Source organism: Chrysochloris asiatica, unplaced genomic scaffold (assembly GCF_000296735.1).
Source record: "Chrysochloris asiatica unplaced genomic scaffold, ChrAsi1.0 scaffold00047, whole genome shotgun sequence".
Lineage (NCBI taxonomy): Eukaryota > Metazoa > Chordata > Mammalia > Afrosoricida > Chrysochloridae > Chrysochloris > Chrysochloris asiatica.
The window spans coordinates 4,383,841-4,402,951 of NW_006408565.1; the positions used below are offsets into that span (position 1 = coordinate 4,383,841).

The 19,111-nt window shown below is 40.0% G+C and overlaps 1 protein-coding gene across 6 annotated transcripts in view; it reads left to right on the forward strand.

Annotated features, from left to right (window-relative positions):
* The first annotated feature begins 2,468 nt into the window (after positions 1-2,468).
* Positions 2,469-19,111, forward strand: part of PUM1 (pumilio RNA-binding family member 1) — a 163,347-nt gene continuing 146,704 nt past the window's right edge. For 2 of the 6 annotated variants that reach the window (XM_006862188.1, XM_006862189.1), the window contains exons 1-2: positions 2,469-2,570; positions 6,469-6,842. In XM_006862188.1, the coding sequence (XP_006862250.1) occupies positions 6,480-6,842 (363 nt within the window). In that variant the 5' untranslated portion in view covers positions 2,469-2,570; positions 6,469-6,479. Of the gene's footprint in view, positions 2,571-6,468; positions 6,843-19,111 lie in introns of those variants that run through there. The other 4 variants (XM_006862187.1, XM_006862191.1, XM_006862192.1 and 1 more) reach the window with 3 other exon arrangements.

The window sequence follows — 19,111 nt, forward strand, 5'->3', positions numbered from 1 at the left end:
GGTTGGCCCAGGATCGAACATTGTTTCGTTCTGCTGTGCATGGAGTCGCTATGAGTCGGTTCCGACTCGATGGCACCTGACAACAACAACAAGCCGCTTATAGTGGTTACGAATCGGGCTGCCAACCTCAAGGTCAGCAGTTCGAAATTACCAGCGGTTCTGTGGGAGAAAGATGAGGCTTTCTGCTCCCATAAAGATTTACAGCCTCAGAAACTCTGTGCAGGGTCGCTATGAGTCGGAACCTACTTTATAGCACATAACCACCACCACCACCAAATCTTTATGGGAGCAGAAAGCGTCATCTTTCTCCTGTGGACCCGCTGGTAGTTTTGAACTGCTGACTGTGATATTATTAGTAGCGGGACTCATAAGCATTATGCTACCAGAGCCTTCTCTCTCTCTCTCTCTCTCTCTCTCTCTCTCTCTCTCTATATATATATATAGATGCTATGAGTCAGAACTGACTTGATGGCTTGATGGCACTTAACAATAATATACATATAATATGTATATATATGTAAACACACGGGGGGGGGTTTCAAAAAGTTAGTGAAAAAATGCAATTAAAAGTTATTGGAATTTCCCCACTCACTTTTAAAGTGCCTGTATCTATCTATATGAAGCCCTGGTGTGGTACTGTAGGATAAGCACTGGACTGCAAACCACGAGGTGGATAGTTCAAACCCATCATCTGCTCCCCATCAGTTGTGGATTCAAACCCCACTTAACAACAATGTTAGAGTTGGTTGCAACTCATAGCGACGCTGTATAGGGTTTCTGAGGAGTGTCTGATGAGCTTGAATGCCGACCTTGTGGCTCAAACGGATGTTGTGGTCCAGTGCATTAACCCACACTGCCACACAAGGTCTTCATCTCTATGTTGTTGTTGATGGTTAAGTGCCATCAGGTCGGTTCCGACCCATAGCAACCCTGAATAGGGTTTCCGAGGAGCAGCTGGTGAGCTTGAACCACAAACCTTGCAGTTCAAATGGCTTTGCAGTCTGGCACAGTAACCCACAGTGCCACAGCAGGACTAGCATATATCTGTATATACATACATATCTCCATGTGTCAATGTGTAAACCACACTAGGGGTTTCAGAAAGTTTGTGAAAAAATGGAATTAAAAGATAATTGAGTGAATAGTTTTCATCTTGTCTAAATGGGTCTGGTTAAAAGAGATGGGGATAAGATTCTTATGATTCAATAGTGAGTAATAGTTATGACTAATTGCGACTGTCACAATTGTAAAGGTAGAAGTTTTGTAATAAAAACAGGGGAGTGGTTAATCTTACAGTCCAGAAACAAAGGACCCTAGGACCATTAAGGGAGAAGAACACAAGCCGAATGCTGGACCTTATCCAGAGAAGCAGTGACACCAGAGATGGGGGCCGAGATGGGGACATGGAGAGAAAGAGCAGCTGAAGACTCTAGATTCATGGAAAGAGAGGAAGTGAGTGCTGTCAGCCAGGAGGCAGGCTTGCAGAATGTGCCCTTTAATGGTTTCAATAATTATATATGCCTGAGTGTTTTAAAAAAAAGAGCTAAAATGACTAGAGAGACATTATTATTTGATGGTACGCGGAGGGGATTATTATCATTATAATGAAACAAGGTGTACGATTTGTTGCATGGAAAACTGATGCTCTGCCCTGTAAACTTTCACTCAATTCACAATAAAAACTTATTAAAAAAAAAAAAAAGATAATGGCATTTCCCCACTAATTTTTAAAGTCCCTCTATATTGGAGTCCTGGTGTGGCCCTGTGGATTAATGCGCCAGACTGCAAAGCCGTTTGAACTACAAGGTCGGTGGTTCAAGCTCACCAGCTGCTCCTTGGAAACCCTATCCAGGGTCGCTATGGGTCGGAACTGACTCCATGGCACTTAACAATGATCTATCTATCTATCATCTATCTATCTATCTATCTATCTATCTATCTATCTATCTATCTATCTATCTATCTATCTATCTATCTATCTATCTATCATCTATCTATCTATCATCATCATCTATTCTAACCTATCTATTCGTTAGAAAACTGCAGCAAAAGGAGTTGGATCTGGCACATCTAAAATCCTGTGGGCTGTTGTAATTCGGGTGAGAGCTTGCGAGGGTGCTTTGGTGGTTGATCTAAGAACGCCTATGAACCTGTTGAGCGTCACTGTCTGGACCCCGAGTGATGTGTGGGATCTGGGGGCCAGTGCAGTGCGCACCGCAGGCGCTCAGGTACGGGTCTGCAGGATTCCCCCTCCTACCCTGGGCGGCGCGCGCTTGCCTAGCGGGCGGGCACTCGTGCACGCAGCGGTTGTGTTTCCTGCGAGTTTCCCAAGTTCACACAGGCCCCAGGTTGGCATGGCAACCAGGCAACCTGTTTCAGAGCCGCCTGCCTTTTCCTCACATGCCGCTGCCACCGCCGGAGCCGGGGCCAGAGTCTATCCCATGATGCACCGCGCCAGCCCAGTCCCCAGTGGGCCGCCATGTTGTCGGAGTGAAAGGTAAGGGGGAGCGAGAGCGCTGGAGAGAGAAGATCGGGGGGCTGAAATCCATCTTCATCCTACCGCTCCGCCGGTGAGTATCCGCACCCCGCCAGCCCCAAACGCTGCTCTGGACCCCTAGCGTGCAGATTGTCCCATCGTATTGGGGTTTGAGAGTGGTTGGGGGGGTGAGAAGGGCTTTGGAAAAGCCGCCGGGGCCCTGGCTGAGGCTTCTTACTCGCTGTTCCTCGTACATGTTTTGGAGTCAGCAGCAAGGCCCCTATTGTTATCAAAGGAGGGAGGGGGTGGGGAGCAGGGTGGTAGCGAGGAAAATGCCGGAGGTTTAGGCCCAGGCCTAGGCATGGACGTGCCTCTACATTCTGCCCGACCCTGTTAGGAGCCCCCGAAGATCGAGGTTGTTATTCGGGTTGCTTTTTTGATGGGTTTACGAAGCTCGGAGTCTTCTGTGTGGCCATGAAGTGCCTGTGCCATCCTGGATTTCTTTGACTTCTTGAGCTTCCGTGGCAGCTCCGAAGGAGGAGGAACAATAAAGCGGTTCCGAAGCAGCCATGGCCCCTGTCCACAGGGGATACCCACCGTGGGGGAACTTTGCGAGTCCTAAACGTGGAGCAGTGGCGATCAGGAAGTTTCAGATCGCTTTTTAGGCTCTTGGGTGCTTGTGGCCTTTTGTTTCCGTGAGAGCTGGTGTTTCTGGTGTGTTCTTCCCCTTTTAGCCAGCCTGTGTTGGTGTGTGTCTCTCTCAACCCAAAAGGGGCTTTTCCCTCGGTAGTAGGAAAAACACATAGACAATACTAGTTCGTTTTGGTCTTCACAAACGTGCCTGGTAAACATAGGTCATTTGTTTTACTTGTCAGTACTACTCCCACGTCCCGTAACTTTTCTTTCACTATAAGTCCCTTCCCCACCTCCAAACCCACATCATTACGAGAGGTTTTATCCTCCCCATAAGTTGTTACCCTTCTTGTCTAATTAAAAATAACAACAGCAACAAAAAAACTGTTCTTAAGCTCTAGTTATCAATTCGCTCACTTCCTACTCTTACCGAGGTTATTAGAGAGTTTATGAGACTTTTTTGTGTGTGCTTGTTTTAAAGTCGGTTTACTCCTGAAACAATAGGTTTGTAGCTTTAGTTTTGCCTTTTTTTAAATAAATTAAAACACTTAAAAATTCACCAAGGCAAAAGCACATGTGTGTGACTCCAGATGCAGTTTTGTTTGAAATAAACATTTTGACCTACGGCTAATTTTACCTTTATAAGGCATTCTGGGGAGCTGTTCATTCTTTATCTGGATCTTTGGGAATTACTGGAGCCTCAACTTTGAGTTAGTATTTTTGCCTTAGCTGCCATTGAATTAATTTTGTTCAAGGCTACAGCCTTTTGAAGTTAGAATTTGTTTAGTTTGGGCCTGAGTTGAACAGCTCTAAAATAAATTTATGACCACAGAATGTTTGTTCGTGTGGTAAAAATAAACACCTTTTAAACCACTAAGCATTTTGGTAAAAGGTGAGCTGTGTAGATAGATGAGTGCAATCTGTTAGCATTAAAAAGCAGGCAACAACAAAATCCAACTTGATGTAAACAGTTTGAAAACTCGAAGTGTAACTAGAATCAACACTTAGTTCTAGTTACTTAGTTTTACAATGTATTACTTGTAAAAGTCACATTTCAAATGATACATGTAACTTTTTATAGTGCGCTCTGAATAGTCCTTGAAAGGCCTTAGAAATGTAAATGTTTTCTAATATTTAGATGACTGAGTTCTTAATTTTTTGTTGTGTAGTTGCCAGGATATTACAAAACCACCCAAGACACATCTGAATTGCTTAGGTATTTGCTCACTTTCAAGCAGTCCCTTCTGCCAGGTTTTCTTTCTCTTGTTTGAGAAACTGCCTTGCCTCATTAGGTAAAGCAGGACATTTCAGGGCATACAGATAGCCAGTTGTTTTGTTTGAACATTTTTATAGGTGCCCCTCTGCTTCTTACTAGAATGGAGTTGTGGTCAATGTGTTTCAGTGGTAAACATCTTTAAAAATTTCAGTTCCTTGTTAAATAGCTATTATCTCACAAAAGATTGTATTTTGCTATTTTAGGAGTTTTTAAGGACTGGAGCTCCATTGCTTTAACTGGAGTTTTCATCTTTAAAATTACCACAAAGTTTATGATTATTATCTTACTTTTTATTTAAGAACAGACATGCACATAAACTTATCAGAAATAGAGGATTTCTTCTACTTTTTAGATGAGGAAACAGTCTCAGAGACGTTGCTACTCTAGTGGCAAAGCTTGAATTTTGGGACTTATGACCCACTCGCTCTCCAGCAAATACTGGCTAGTAATAGTAATAAGAGGGTTTTGAGTTCTTTTGAAAATCAAATGAGAAGGCAGTAGGTTGATCCACACTTTGCACACTGATGGTGAAACACAACTATGACTTTCTGGTTTTGGTACTTGTGCATGGACAAGATTTTATCATTCATAAAAGCAGAAACGGAAGTAAACATGGCTAGACTACCCCACTACCCTAGTAAGGATTGGAATGAACAGACTAGACATTTCCAAATTAGGCTTTAGATAGATTATAAATTCCATGTGTTTTTTGTGTGAGAGAGTATTTTTCTATCAGGAAATTTAATTCCATAAAGAAAAATAAATTTGCTAGATTTCTCATAAATCTTGTGAGGTTGTTTTTGAAATGTCTCAGGACTAGGGAGAGAAAAGACATTTGTAGCAATGGAATATTTGGTTAATAGCCATGAATCAAATTAGATTCTGGTGGCTCAAGACCAGCCATGTTTTAATTGATAACTGACTTATTACTTTGTAACAATTTTTAGTACATAGGGCTGACAAGTGTTCTATTTTACACACAAATATAGTTCTTGATTTCCAGAAACTTAAGTAGTAATTAGTGTTTCATAGTAACATTTAAGCTTGACTTATTTCTCTGCTACTGACTAGTTGAAAGGTCTTGATCACATAACTTTTCTGTGTGTCTGTACCTCTAAGGTACAAACATACACACAGCAACTTAGAAATCAAGCAAAATGTTTTCATCTGTAAAATCAGGACACTAATACTGACCTGTCACTGTTTTGTGATGATTAAGTAATGTCTGCAATATACTTGCCACACAATTATTACTGTGTTTTGAGGCCTTTGACTTTTGCAGTGAGCTTTTTTCTATAAAGTGAATTTGATTTGGTCTCATCTTGTTTATATGAGCTGGAATACTAATGGAGACATAATCTAATTAAAATAGCCTTGGTAAATAGGTAGGAATCTCCAATTTGTTTCATTAATAGCAGCTGAGGAGAATAAATTCAGCCTGAGAACATTCTATTGCTGTTCTTGGCCAGAAGATCTTAATTGTTTCTTCAAGGAGTATCCTATGACTATATTGGACATTTTAAAGGGCCCTTTGAAGTTTAGATAATCTAAATCATTGCCAATTATCTGGGGTTTAGGTTTTTGTCTTATTGGCATATGTCTATTCCAGCTGTAATGTTGTGACATTTTAAAGTATCTAAATTGGCTTATGGTGCAAACAAATTGGTTAGAGAAGCCATTGATTACCATTGAATTTGATATGGTTACCTTTTGAAGGCATACACATAAGTTTCCCTCAAGTTTTGAATTGAATCCTGATCTGATTGCCTGCCACTAACAATTGGTGTGGGTGTATGTCTAAAAAGTTCATGGAAAAAGGAATGAAAAGAGAATAGGATTTTTCCATAAACTTTTTGAAGCTTCCTTATATTTCTATAAATACGTATTTAGCAACTTAAAAATGGAAGTTCTGATGTAAGAAATTGTATATACTAATTATATAAAAGATTTAGCTGACAAGTAGAAACTAGATGATTGTACTAAAAAGACAGGAGTTCATATTTTTACCTTGATATATGTTAAATTACTTAAGCTTGAAAATATATAAATGCTAAGCTGTTTGTTGTAACCTGCTTGTCTTTAGGTGTTGGTGGAATGAGCGTTGCATGTGTCTTGAAGAGAAAAGCAGTGCTTTGGCAGGACTCTTTCAGCCCCCACCTGAAACATCACCCTCAAGAACCAGCTAATCCCAACATGCCTGTTGTTTTGACATCTGGAACAGGGTCGCAAGCGCAGCCACAACCAGCTGCAAATCAGGCTCTTGCAGCTGGGACACACTCCAGCCCTGTCCCAGGCTCCCTAGGAGTTGCAGGCCGTTCCCAGGACGACGCTATGGTGGATTACTTCTTTCAGAGGCAGCATGGTGAGCAGCTTGGGGGAGGAGGAAGTGGTGGAGGCGGCTATAATAATAGCAAACATCGATGGCCAACAGGGGATAACATTCATGCAGAACATCAGGTAAAGAAAGTTCACTATCGAAACTCTTTCATAATCACTGTCCACTTAGGATATTTGCTTTCAGTGAATGTCTTGAAAAACTAAATTGCTAATGTAGTTGGTTTAAATAATCACTTGTTTTAAAGGATGATTGTTGTAATATTGCCATAGAGTCATTTATCATTCTAGTTCTAAACTGTAAATGACTAATTCATTTTAAAAAAGACTTATGATTGTTTTTCTGTGCACAGTTTATTTCTGGGAATACTTTTAAACAGTAGTTTTTTCCCTCCCTGACATAAATGCATTGTAGAATTGCTTGGGCTGTGGATAGGTCAAGTGCATATTTCAGAGTCTTGTCTTTTGGGTGTGGATAATTTGTTTTTAAGGTATCATTATTGAAAATACCAGCTGCTCAAGTAAAATTTATTTGAAAACAGTAACTGTTTCAAATGTTTTGTGTCAGAAAAGAGTGGTTGTGGCTGTTGTTGTGTTTTATCCAGTTTTGCCCTCTTACTCTAAGCTCTTGTTTGGTGTTCATTGTATTAATTTGTATTAATTTGAAATTGTATTAATTGTAAATTGTATTAATTTGAAACCAGAGCTAGAATCCCATCCTGTTTTACTGAGAAGAGCATATAGCCTCCTGTGTTTCTTAACTTCTTGATAGTGATGAAAGAATTAGAATATTTTAATGTTCAATCTATTTGAAGTAAAGATTGCATTTTTTTTTAATGTTTTATTGTGAATTATAGTTTACATGGGAGAAGTTCAGTTTTGCATTCATTCCATCGTATAACATCTCATTGCCATGGTTCCAATCCCCTCCATGCATCATCAACCACCCAAAGGGTATATCCCAGAAACCCGCCCCCTACACTTCCCCCTTCCCCCCCCAGTTTTAGGCCCACAGTCCCTTTCCCTCTCTGGGTCCAAAGTCCCCAGTCGCTTCATCGCTCCACGTCATCCATCATCTCTGTCTCTATCTCAGGCATCTCTGTTTCTCTGGGTAGGGTCCCTGTCTTGGCTCTTCTCCATTGATGGTCCCAGAGGCTCCTATCCTGGAGAATTAATTACTCCCTTCCTTCCTTCCTTGTTACAAAACTTCTACCTTTGCATTTCCAACTCTCATTAGATTGCATTTTTAAAGATTAATTTTATATTGCCAGTATTAACTAGCTAACTAGCAAAAACAACAGCTAATACATTTCGCTAGATCTCAAGTGCTTCCTATTCTGTTTAAGAAACGAGCAGGCACAAGTACACCTGCAAATACTAATTGTCAGTTTGTGCTATCCCCCACTCCCTCCAAAAAAGACAGCCCATGTAACCATAGTTCTTTGTCATATAGTAGGTACAAAGCGGCAGAGTTCATCCTTTATTCAATGGGAATTTATTGAGTGTACTGATCATAGGTCTTTGGTTTACTGACACAATCATCAATACCAGTGCTGCTTCACAAGCTCCTACCATATATAGAGATGAAGGATACTAAGAAATATAAAATATAGACAGCTTCTTCCTGGACATTCTGGGCTTTTAAAAAAAAAATCTTTATTATGTATCTATTACTGAAGGCCAAGCTCACCAGTTGCTTTTTGAAAACTATACCAGGGTCATTATGGGTCGGAACTGACTTGACAGCACTTACCAATAACAACATTACTGAAGGCACTGGTTTTATTTGTTTGGTATCTTGAAGGCAAGTGTCAAATTTGATTTATTTTCATGTCCCAATTCCTACACTTTGACATATAATAGAACTTTAGCAGAATTTTGTTGAGTACATGAGTCTCCGTAAGCTTTTGACCTTTAGATAAAATGGGGGAGGTGGGGAGGACATGGTCACAGATTTAATTCAGTAGGAAGCAGGGTTTTTGTATATGTTCCAGGGGGCTTGAAAAAGATTGTGGAAAAATGAAAAGATAATGCAGTTTTCCCACAAACCTTTTTGGAAGTTTTGTTTTGAAGCCCCTTTCTTTGAGTGTAGTGACTTGTCCTGTGGTGCTTTAGGACAGTTGAATTGGCACTAAGATTGAGTGGATCAGGACTGAGACTTAACTGGAAACTCCGAACACCCTGGTGTGAGCTATGGAGGAGAAGGAATGCCCAGAATTTGGTGACTGATTTTTAAATTTTATGTCCCTGGGATAATGAGTGGGCAATTAAAATTCTAGGTCCGTTTTGGTCAGAGCTAAGATCTGTTGCTATGTGCAGGTCAACAAATGCTTATTGAAGGCTCACTGTGGGCTTTGCCCCCATCAGTTAGCAAATCAGAGTTAATGTTAAATGACAAACCTGTTTCCCACACATTGCAACACAGTTACTGGACTGGACATACATGGTAATCAAGAGCAGTACAGGGGAACTGGGGGGGAAGCGGGGGGGATTGTTGCTGTGTGGCAGATGTGGGCCACATAAGTGGACTGTATCCTGTCTTCATACGTATTGTAGTTTAGATTTCCATGCACCTTTCCCAGGAGGTGTTCTAAAGGTTTTATGTTGATTGAATGAAGGAAGAACAGAAGTGTTTCAGATTTGCACTCAGGTAAAGGCCGCGGATCGTATAGTTCAGCTGCCCTGCTGAGAAATGAGCAGTGGTGGGCAGTGTAGAGTGTAAGTGAAGAGGGAAGGGCATATCTCTAGGTTGACAATCCAGCTCTTCTGCTATTCATAGGAGGATGTCTGATCTGTCAAGTAGGTCTGGGAAAAGAAGTTGAGAATTTAGTACGTACTGGGACTATAGTTTGCCTGTATGTAATCCTCCTAACAGTCCTATGCCGGAGATGGTATCCTATTTTGAGAGCTGAAGAAATTGAAGTTTAGTTTCCAGGTAGAACCTGGATTTAAATCAGTTCTTTTGATTCCAGAGCACATGCTTGTTTTATATGTACTTCTACATCTTCCTTACCCTTAAAAGCAAAACACAAAGCACATTGTTTTGCCAGAATTTCACTTGAAATTTAGAGATTATGAACTTGATAATATTGACTTTTCTCCTATAATTGCATGATTCTGTTTTTCCATAAGCAGTAATGCTAAAGTCCACTTTTGTTTTGTATTATTTTTTTTTTATACCTATGTTCTAAGTAGTAGTTGTGGGCAATTTATCACTGTAGAAACAGAGAGACTCAATATAAAGTGATTTGTTTCCTAATATAGTCTACCATACCACAAATGAGATGAAGCTGGTGGGCAGATTTAAAAATTTTTTATTGAAAGTCCATTTGGCATAATGGGGCCACGTTTAAGGTCACCAGTGAACAGTGAAAAGAAGAGTGTGATAGGCTGTGATGTGATTCAGGCAACAAACAGTATTGGAGGGAAGGAAACTATTGTGTCAGATACTTTATATCCATCTCTGTCATTCCTTCCACTGTATTGTTGGAGAAACTGATGCTGTGGGAAACCCAGAACCAACTCATAGTGATAGACTTTCCAAGGCTGTACATTTTTGCAGGAGCAGAAAGCCTCATCTTTCTCCTTCAGAGTGGCTGGTAGTTTTGAGCTGCTAACCTTGCAGTTAACAGCCCAGTGCTTATTCTACAGCACCATAGGGCTCCTTTAGAAATTCACCCAAGGTCAGTCTGCTTTCAAAGTTCTTGGCACACTACTTTCTTCTTTAGAAAACAAATTTGAGGTTTATTTTATCCTTAAACTTTAAAGTTATATTATTAATAACTTTGAATTATTACTTTAAAAAATATATATCTTTACCTTTTAAAATTAGCATTTTCTTGCCTGGGTAATTTAGAATTTTTCTAGCAACTCCTCTTAGTGCCTTCGTTTTTCCGTCTTAATAATAAACTCTTTAAACTGGGCTTAAAATGTGATAATTAAAGAAAATTATTTTGTTGTTATGGAAACTATAAACAGCAAAATATATACCAATTCAACCATTTCTACATGTACAATTTAGTGACACTGATGACACTTTTTTATGACACTCTTTTGAGTTACGTGACCATTCTTACCTGTTCCTCCTCCATTAGTATACAGCCTCTGCCCTCTAAGGTTCCTAGCTAATCTTTCAAGTTGCTGTTGGCCCATAAAGGTCGTTCTTAGAAGAGCATAGTGCTCCAGGCAGGCATTCCGTACTACTTAAGCTGACCTATCTTTTTTGTTGTTTTAAATTTTATTTTGTTGTTGCTGAGTATACACCAGTTTAACAGTTTTGACATGTACAGTTTACTGATTACATTTGACAAGTTTTGTGACCATACTCACCCTCCTTTTCTGAGCTAGCTGTTCTTCCCCTATTAACATAGACTCATTGCGCACTAAGCTTCCTGTCTAATTTTTGGGTTGCTGTTGTCACTCTGATCCCATGTAGATAGTTTATTGCTCTAGGAAGACATTCTTTATTAGGTAAGCTAGGAGTCAGCTGCTGACCTTAATAAGGTCAGCAGTTTCAAACTACCAGCAGTTTTGTGGGAGAAAGATGAGGCTTTTTGCTCCTGTAAAGATTTACATCTTCAGAAGCCCTATTCAGGATTGCTTGAGTTGGACTGGGCTTGAAGGCACTTACCAACAACAACAGAAAAACTACTATTTGGTTTTAAGAAGCCTCAAAGGGGGTATTTTTGGTTTAAGGTGTAAAAGATTATCTCAGGGCAATAATTTCAGAGGTATGTTTATAGTCCATGAAAATTTGACAGACATCCTTTCTGCATTTCTCCCCTTTTGATCAGGATGCTTTCATAGAATCTTTATTAAAATGTTAAGTAATGGTAGCCATATACCATCCAGTTCTTCTGGTCTCATGACAAAGGAGACAAGTTGCTCATGGAGACAATTAGCCACACATTCCATATCCTCCTTCTAGTCCTGATTTCTCCTTCTTCCTCTGTTGTTGCAGGTGAATAGAGACCAATTTTTGTGCCTTGCAAGCAAGCTTTTCAGACCCCAGGAACTATACTGAACTAGGAGGTAGAACAGAAATGTTAAAAACTTGTTTAGGCTAATTAATTGAGATGTCCTATGAAACCATGACCCTAAAGCTCAAAATCAAGGAACCAGTTATATTTTTTTAATTTTGTAAGTATGAAACTTGGCAGATTTTTAGCATGTTGTTGCAAAGTGCAGTTGAGTTAGTTCTGACTCATAGCTACCCTGAGTTTCCAAGGAGTGGCTGGTTGGTTTGAACCACTGACCTTGGGTATAAGGTCAGTGGCTATAGGATAAGCAGTCAGTGCTCTTTGAATAATAGTTGAGAACATCAAAAGCTTGAAAACATGTGTTGAGATAATATGCAGTACTTTAAAATTCCTGTAAGATGAGATAGCTAACATTAGGTGAAATTTAGAAATGATAAAATACTCTTTTGGGGTGAGGAATGATATTCACATTTGTTTGTATGGCTATTTAAAAATAGTTGTGATATATGCAGACTCCTTATGGTTATTCTGTATCTCTTTTTAAATTATTTTAAGAATATAAACTGTTTGATTATCAGATTAATACATCAAATTACATTTGGTATAGTTAGAAACTTTAAAGCCCCCTATATTTTTGCCAAACAGATCTTTGGAGATAAATGAAGGAAAGCTTCTGAAATTTTTCTTTGGCCTGTATAATTATATTCTTGACAATTAAGATAATGTGGATCAAGATACTACAGAGCACTAGAACACTGTAGATCATCCCATTTAAGTGAATGTTAAGTACTTCCCAGTCGGTTCAAACCAGCCTTCCAGATCAAACCAACGTGGCCTCTCCTACAGTGCCACACTAGGACTCCAGCTAAGTGAATAGTATTTGTTTTAAAATACGGACTTAAATTTTTTTTTTTTTTTAACATGGGAGCTTACATGGGAGAACATCGGTTTTGTGTTCTTCCTAGTGTATTTTGTTTCATTGCAATTATTACAATCCCTTCCATGCATCATCATTTAACAGTATTTGCTTCTAGTCCCTCTGATTTTTTTTGATGTACACAAAAATTCAGAAATATATAATTATTTAAAACAACTAAAGGGCACATTTTTCAAGCCTGCCTCCTGGCTGACAGTCTTTCTCTTTCCATGAATCTAAAGTCTTCAGATGCTCTGTATCTCCATGCCTTCGTCTCCGTCTGTAGCTCTGGTGGTACTGCTTTTCTGGTTAGGGTCCCATGTTCCACTCATGCTCTTCTCCCTTGATGGTCCTAGGGTCCTCTATTCCTGGAATGTAAGATTAACTACTCCGCCTTTTATGTTAGAACACTTCTACCTTTACAGTTGTGACAGTTGCATTTAGTCAGTCTAACAGTTATTCATCTTTGAATCAAAAGAATCCTATCCCCATCTCCTTTCTCCAGCTCCATCTAGACAAGATGAAAACTATTCAGAGGGGATTCTACCTTCCCCCCACACACTCTGAAACCAAACTCCCTCTTGAAAACTGGTAAGCCAGCCATTTCATGCCTTCAGAGCCCCTCATTTTAGGTAGCCAATGTCTAAGTTGCCCGTCCCTATCAACCCTGTATATTGAGGGGAGATTTACAGTAATTCTTATTGTCTGGAAGTTATTTTCTCTGAATAGCATTTAAGTTTTCATCATGTAAGCCCAAGCTCAAGTCTTTTGACTTGTGATTGTTTTATTCATTTGTTGTGAAATTTGTTTTTTCTGTAAACTGCTCTGAGATAAAGTGGGTAATGAAACGGGGGTGATTTTTTAGTTGATTGATTGAGCGGTGACCTCTATACTGGATTGTAAGGGATAGAAAGAGAGAAAAGCTGTGCTCTGAGGAAAGGAAATTTGGAGGGCAGTTCTGCAGAGGTTCTGACTTTCAGTCTTTTGGCACTACGATGTATCATAAATTGACCACCTGTGTGAGAGAGTTCTAGATAGCCAGGCAGAAGTCAGTGAATGACTCTTAATCTTCGCTTTCACGCTATATGTTTCCACTTTTTCTTTAATTTGGTGTCACTGTCTTTCATTTGTATCCTGACACCTACCTCTGACATATCTCCCAGTCACATATCTCCCATTCTTACTCTTGCAATGGCTGTGAGGTAATCCTTACCTTGTAATTAAAAAGGTTTGAACTTCCCCAAAATGTTTCCAGTCACCACTTGCCAGGGAGGTGATTCTGACTCAGAGAACCCATGTGTGTCAGAGTAGAACTGTGCTCCTTAAGGTTTTTTTCTATGAACTTTTTTTTTCTTAAATGTTTTATTGTGAATTATGTGATCGTTTACATGGGAGAACATTAGTTTTACATTCATTCTATCGTGTATCGTCTCATTGCCAGCTGCTCCATTGCTCCACGTCATCATCTCTGGCTCCATTTCAGGCATCACTGCTTCTCTGGGTAGGTTCCTGCTCTCTGCTCTTCTCCCTTGTTGGTCCTAGGGCCCTCTGCTCCTAGACTGTAAAGTTAATCACTCTTTGTTATAAAACGTCCAGCTTTATATTTCGGACCCTCACAATCAGTCCTGATAACAATTATTCACTATTGTATCACAAGAGACCCGTCTGCATTTCATTCCATCAGCCCCGCTTAGTCAGATTGAATACTACTCACTGGAGATTCTACCTTCCTCCAGGCCCTCTGGATCTCGGTTCCCTCTTGAAAGCTTGTAAGCCAGTCACTTCTTGCCTTTGTAGCCCCTCCGCACCCCATTTTGGGTAGCTTCTTAAGGTTTTTAATGGCTGATTTTCCAGAAATAGATTTCTGGGCCTTTCTTCTGAGGGCACTTCTGGGTGGACGGAAACACTAAACTTTTAGTTAGCGGTTGAGCGTGTTAACTGTGGCATCACCAAGGGACTCCTTCCCCAAACTAGGCAATCTGTTATTCCTTGGAGATCCTTTTCTTTTATGTTTGCTTATAACCTCTGTAAGACCATGACTGCTTTATCTTCCTGGGTAGATTGCTTAACTTAGCATTTGGGCCAGATGCATTTAGTTAATATCATGCATTATAGCTGAATAATACATGCATTCACATTTTCTTTGTTTTTGCCTATGCATGTACTCTTAGAACATTTATTATAACACACACACACATATATCTACTAAGATTTTTTTGTGTGTTTTTGGTGAAAGCCTACATAGAAATTAGCTTCCCATTTGACAATTATGTTCCCATTTCTACACATACTGTTCAGTGACATTGGTTATATTTTTTCATGTGTCAACATTCTCATTTCCATTCTGGTGGTTCTATTTCCATTAATCTAGCTTTCCTGCTCCCCCACCCCTTTTACCTTCTCATTTTACTTTAGGGTAAATGTAGATTGTTTGGTCCCCTAGATGATGTTTTAAAGCAGCACAGTACTCATAGGTGATACTCTTTATTTTATGAGCCAATCTGTTATTTAGTAGAAAGGTGACCACTTGGTATGGTTTCATTACAAAATTTAAAGATCTCAGAGCGATAGTCTCTGGGGTTCCTCTAGTGTTTACTAGTCCATCCAACAAATCTGACCTTTTTCAAGAATTTGAGTTTACTACATTTTTCTCCCATTCTGTCCAGAATCATCTATGTGTGTCCCTGATCAGATCAGAAAGGTGGGTGTAGTGGTAGGTAGGTGGGTACCATGTAATTCTGGTCTTTCAGGCTACTAGTCCTGTAGACCAATTTCTTTGAGCCTCTGGTTTTCTTCTTTCTCTTTTGCTCAGGATTAGTTGTTACTGTTGTTAAGTTCCATCTAGTCTGCTTAGGGTTTCCTTACAGTTCAAACTGATCTTTTGGTCCAGTGCTGATCCTACAGTCCCGAAGTAGACACTAATAATTGTATTTTAGGTGATATACTATTTTGAATTCACAAAACTCAAATAATGTTAAATGTTTGGTCAAAAGGGTCATTAGTAGGCTTTTTCTGATCGTAACTTTAAGAATTATTCCACTCTTTAAAAAAAAGTTTATTTAGACAGATGCTCTTCTCTAATGCTTTATTGGACTTGGTCTTCTGGATAACAACTTGTAAAGATTGATGAGATTATCTGGTTTTGTTTATGTGGCATCCCCCCCCCCCCCCACACACACAGTTCCCCCGTAAGAAAAGAAGGAACAGCTGTGTTTCAGATTTCAGTGATGTATAATGGTTGAAGTGCTCTGTACAGGCAGTCATGTTCCTAAATCTGTCCTTGAGTTGATTTGTACGGAAGTTGGTACAGTTGGGTTTGTGTCTAATGTCAGCCAACTATTTGTCTTAATGTATAGTGTTTGCTATACCTTTCTGTGCATAGAAGATTTTAAAGGAGTACTTCTAAATACATGAAAACACCTTTAGCATAATAATACAATATTCTTGGTATGGCAGACTGCAAGGTCTCCATACCAACTGCTCCTTGGAAACCCTATACTGAATCGCTATGAATTGGAACCGATTTGATGACACTTTACAACAACAACTACTACTACTAATGGAGGATAAGCACTTGACCTCAACATCGGTTTGAACCTCAAGGTTGGCAGTTCAAACTCAGCAGCTGCTCCTTGGAAACCTTGTATGGTGGTCATATGAGTCAGAACTGACTTGATGGCACTTAATAGCAACAATAACAACTACTAATGTTTTTATGTGTTTGTCATAAAGTAGTGCCTGCTTGTTATTGCGAATCATTATATGTATGGGGTTGGCTCAGAACTGTGGTTTGAATATAATTCCAGATGCTTGTAACGTTTGGACTGCCTGTAAACTGTAAATTAATATGTTATCATTCCTTTACATTTCATCACATCTCTTTGTATTTGTCAAACATGCATCTGGGTTTTGGTGCATGTATGTATTTTCTGTCAGACAAAGGCATTTATTGAATACTTATTGCAGGCTGCTTCCCTGTACCAGGTGCTGTAGAAAGCATACTTTTAAAAAGTGTTTCAGCCCTTGCTTAGAGTGTATACTTGCTCTCTCTCTCTCTCTTTTTTTTTTTTTAAAGGTTTTTTAGTGAATTGAGTGACAGTTTACATAGGAGAACATCAGTTTTGCACTCATCCTGTCGTATTTTGTTTCACTGTGATGATTACAATCTCCTCCATGCATCATCATTTAACAGTATTTGCTTCTATTCACTCTGGTTTGTTTGTTTGTTTGTTTTTTTGAATGTACACAAAAACACTCATGTAAACAACCAAAGGACTTCTTTTGCAAGCCACCCTCCTGGCCACCAGCACACAGCCTTTCTCTTTCCATGAGTCTAGAGTCCTCAGATCCCTATGCCTCCATGCCATCATCTCTGCCTCCATCTCTGGTATCACTGCTTCTTTGGTTAGGGTCCCATGTTCTGCACATGAGGAACTCTCTTGATGGTCCTAGGGTCCTTTGTTCTTGGACTGTAAGGTTAACTACTCCCCGCCCTTTATGTTATACAACTTCTATCTTTACAGTTGTGATAATCGCTATTAGTCATGATAATAATACTCACTATTGTAGTGGTTACTAATCTCACAGTCAGCAGTTTGAAACTACCAACTGTTCCGCGGGAGAAAGATGAGGCTTTCTGCTCCTGTAAAGATTTCCAGCCTCGGAAACCCTGTATAGGGTTGCTGTGAGTCGGAATTGACTCCACGGCACGTAACAACAACAATTGTAGTGTAGTTACGAATTGGGCAGCAGTTCAAAACTACCAGCTGTTCTGTGGGTGAAAGATGAGGCTTTCTGCTCCTGTAAAGATTTACAGCCTCAAAAACCCTGTACAGGGTCGCTGTGAGTTGGCCCATAAAAACAACAACAGTTGTTGATTTCATGGCACATAAAAACAATAACAGTTGAATCAAAAGAATCCTGTTCCCATCTCCTTTTACCAGACCTGTGTAGACAAGATGAAAACTATTCAGTGGGGATTCTACCTCCCGCCTACACTCTGAAACTTGTAAGCCAGCCACTTCGTACCTTTATAGTCCCCCCATTTTAGGTAGCTAGCGTCTTAAGTTGCCCTTCCCTATTAACACTGTACTGAGGGGATAGGCTTGATCCTTGTTGATATTTTGAGCTACTACATCCATAAGCATAGGTCAAGCTCATCAAATTGTAGCAATTTACACTTGCTTCCTTTATCAAATTTCATCTTCCTTATGTCGAGCTCTGGTCATGAAGCCATCGTAGCTAGGTCAAATGGGTACTATCAGCAAGTTTGGGCATTCTTGTGCATCTTCCCCCACTTAGCTGGACACTTCACTCTCAGCTTTAGCCCTCCATGGCTAAGTCAATGTCCATGGGCTCAGGAGTTCCCAAGTCTCCCCAAACTTCGAACTAACCAATCCTTCCTCTTCTCTCTCTCATCTCAAGGTTGACAGGTGTTTATGGAATGTGGTTAAGCTCAGCCCATACCTTCATTACTGACTTTCCCCCACTTCCACTCACATGTAGACTAACATGGTAGTCAGCGAGCTTACATGCCTGCTTGTGTGTTCCCTGTGAGTTTCAGTCTTGGAGGGGGTTTTGTCCTGAAGGGACTTGATTACTTGCCTCGATGGTTCCCCAGTGAACAGCTTGCTTGTTCTTGTAACAGCCAAACAGCCTGCCATTTTTGTTTTTGTATTTTCCTGCTGGTCTTTCTTTCAGGTACTCACTCACTTTTGTGAAACGACTTAAACACTCAGCGAAACATGGAGCATTATGTTTAACATAGTACCAGGAGAGTAGTAAATGCTGAGGCTGGAGTATGGACTGGTTTCCTTTTTATCTGTGTCAGAGCTGTCAAATTGTAGGGAATAAATAGGTGCTCTGGTGGTGCTATGGGTTAATGGTTTGGCTGCTTATCACAGGTTGGCAAAGAGCAAAGATGTCAATTTGAAGACTAAGGTGCACTTGACCCAAGCCATGTTATATCCAATAACCTCATATGCTTGTCAAAATTGGACAGTGAATAAGGAAGATCATAAAAGAATTGATGCATTTGAGTTATGGTGTTGGAGGAGAATATTGAAAATACCATAGACTGCCAAAAAACACATAGCTCTGTGTTGGAAGAAGTGTAGCCAGAATCCTTCTTGGAAGCCAGGATGGATAGTCTTTGTCTCTTATACTTTGGATGTATTATCAGGAGGAATCAGTTACATGTTAGTTAAAGTGGAGGATCAGTCAAAGGAAGATCCTCAATGAGATAGATTGACACAGTTGCAGCAACAGTGAACTCAGGTGTAGCAGTGATTGTGAGGTTGGCCCAGGACCTGCTGAGTTCATAGGGTTGCTGAGTTGGTACCGACTCACTGGTACCTAACAACAACAGCAGTGGGACTAGGAGTCCTGGTATGGTGTTCTAGGATATGCAATGGACTGTTAACCGCAAGATTGATGGTTCAAACCCACAAGCGGTCCTTGGAAACTATACAGGGTTGCTATGAGATAAAACCGACTCA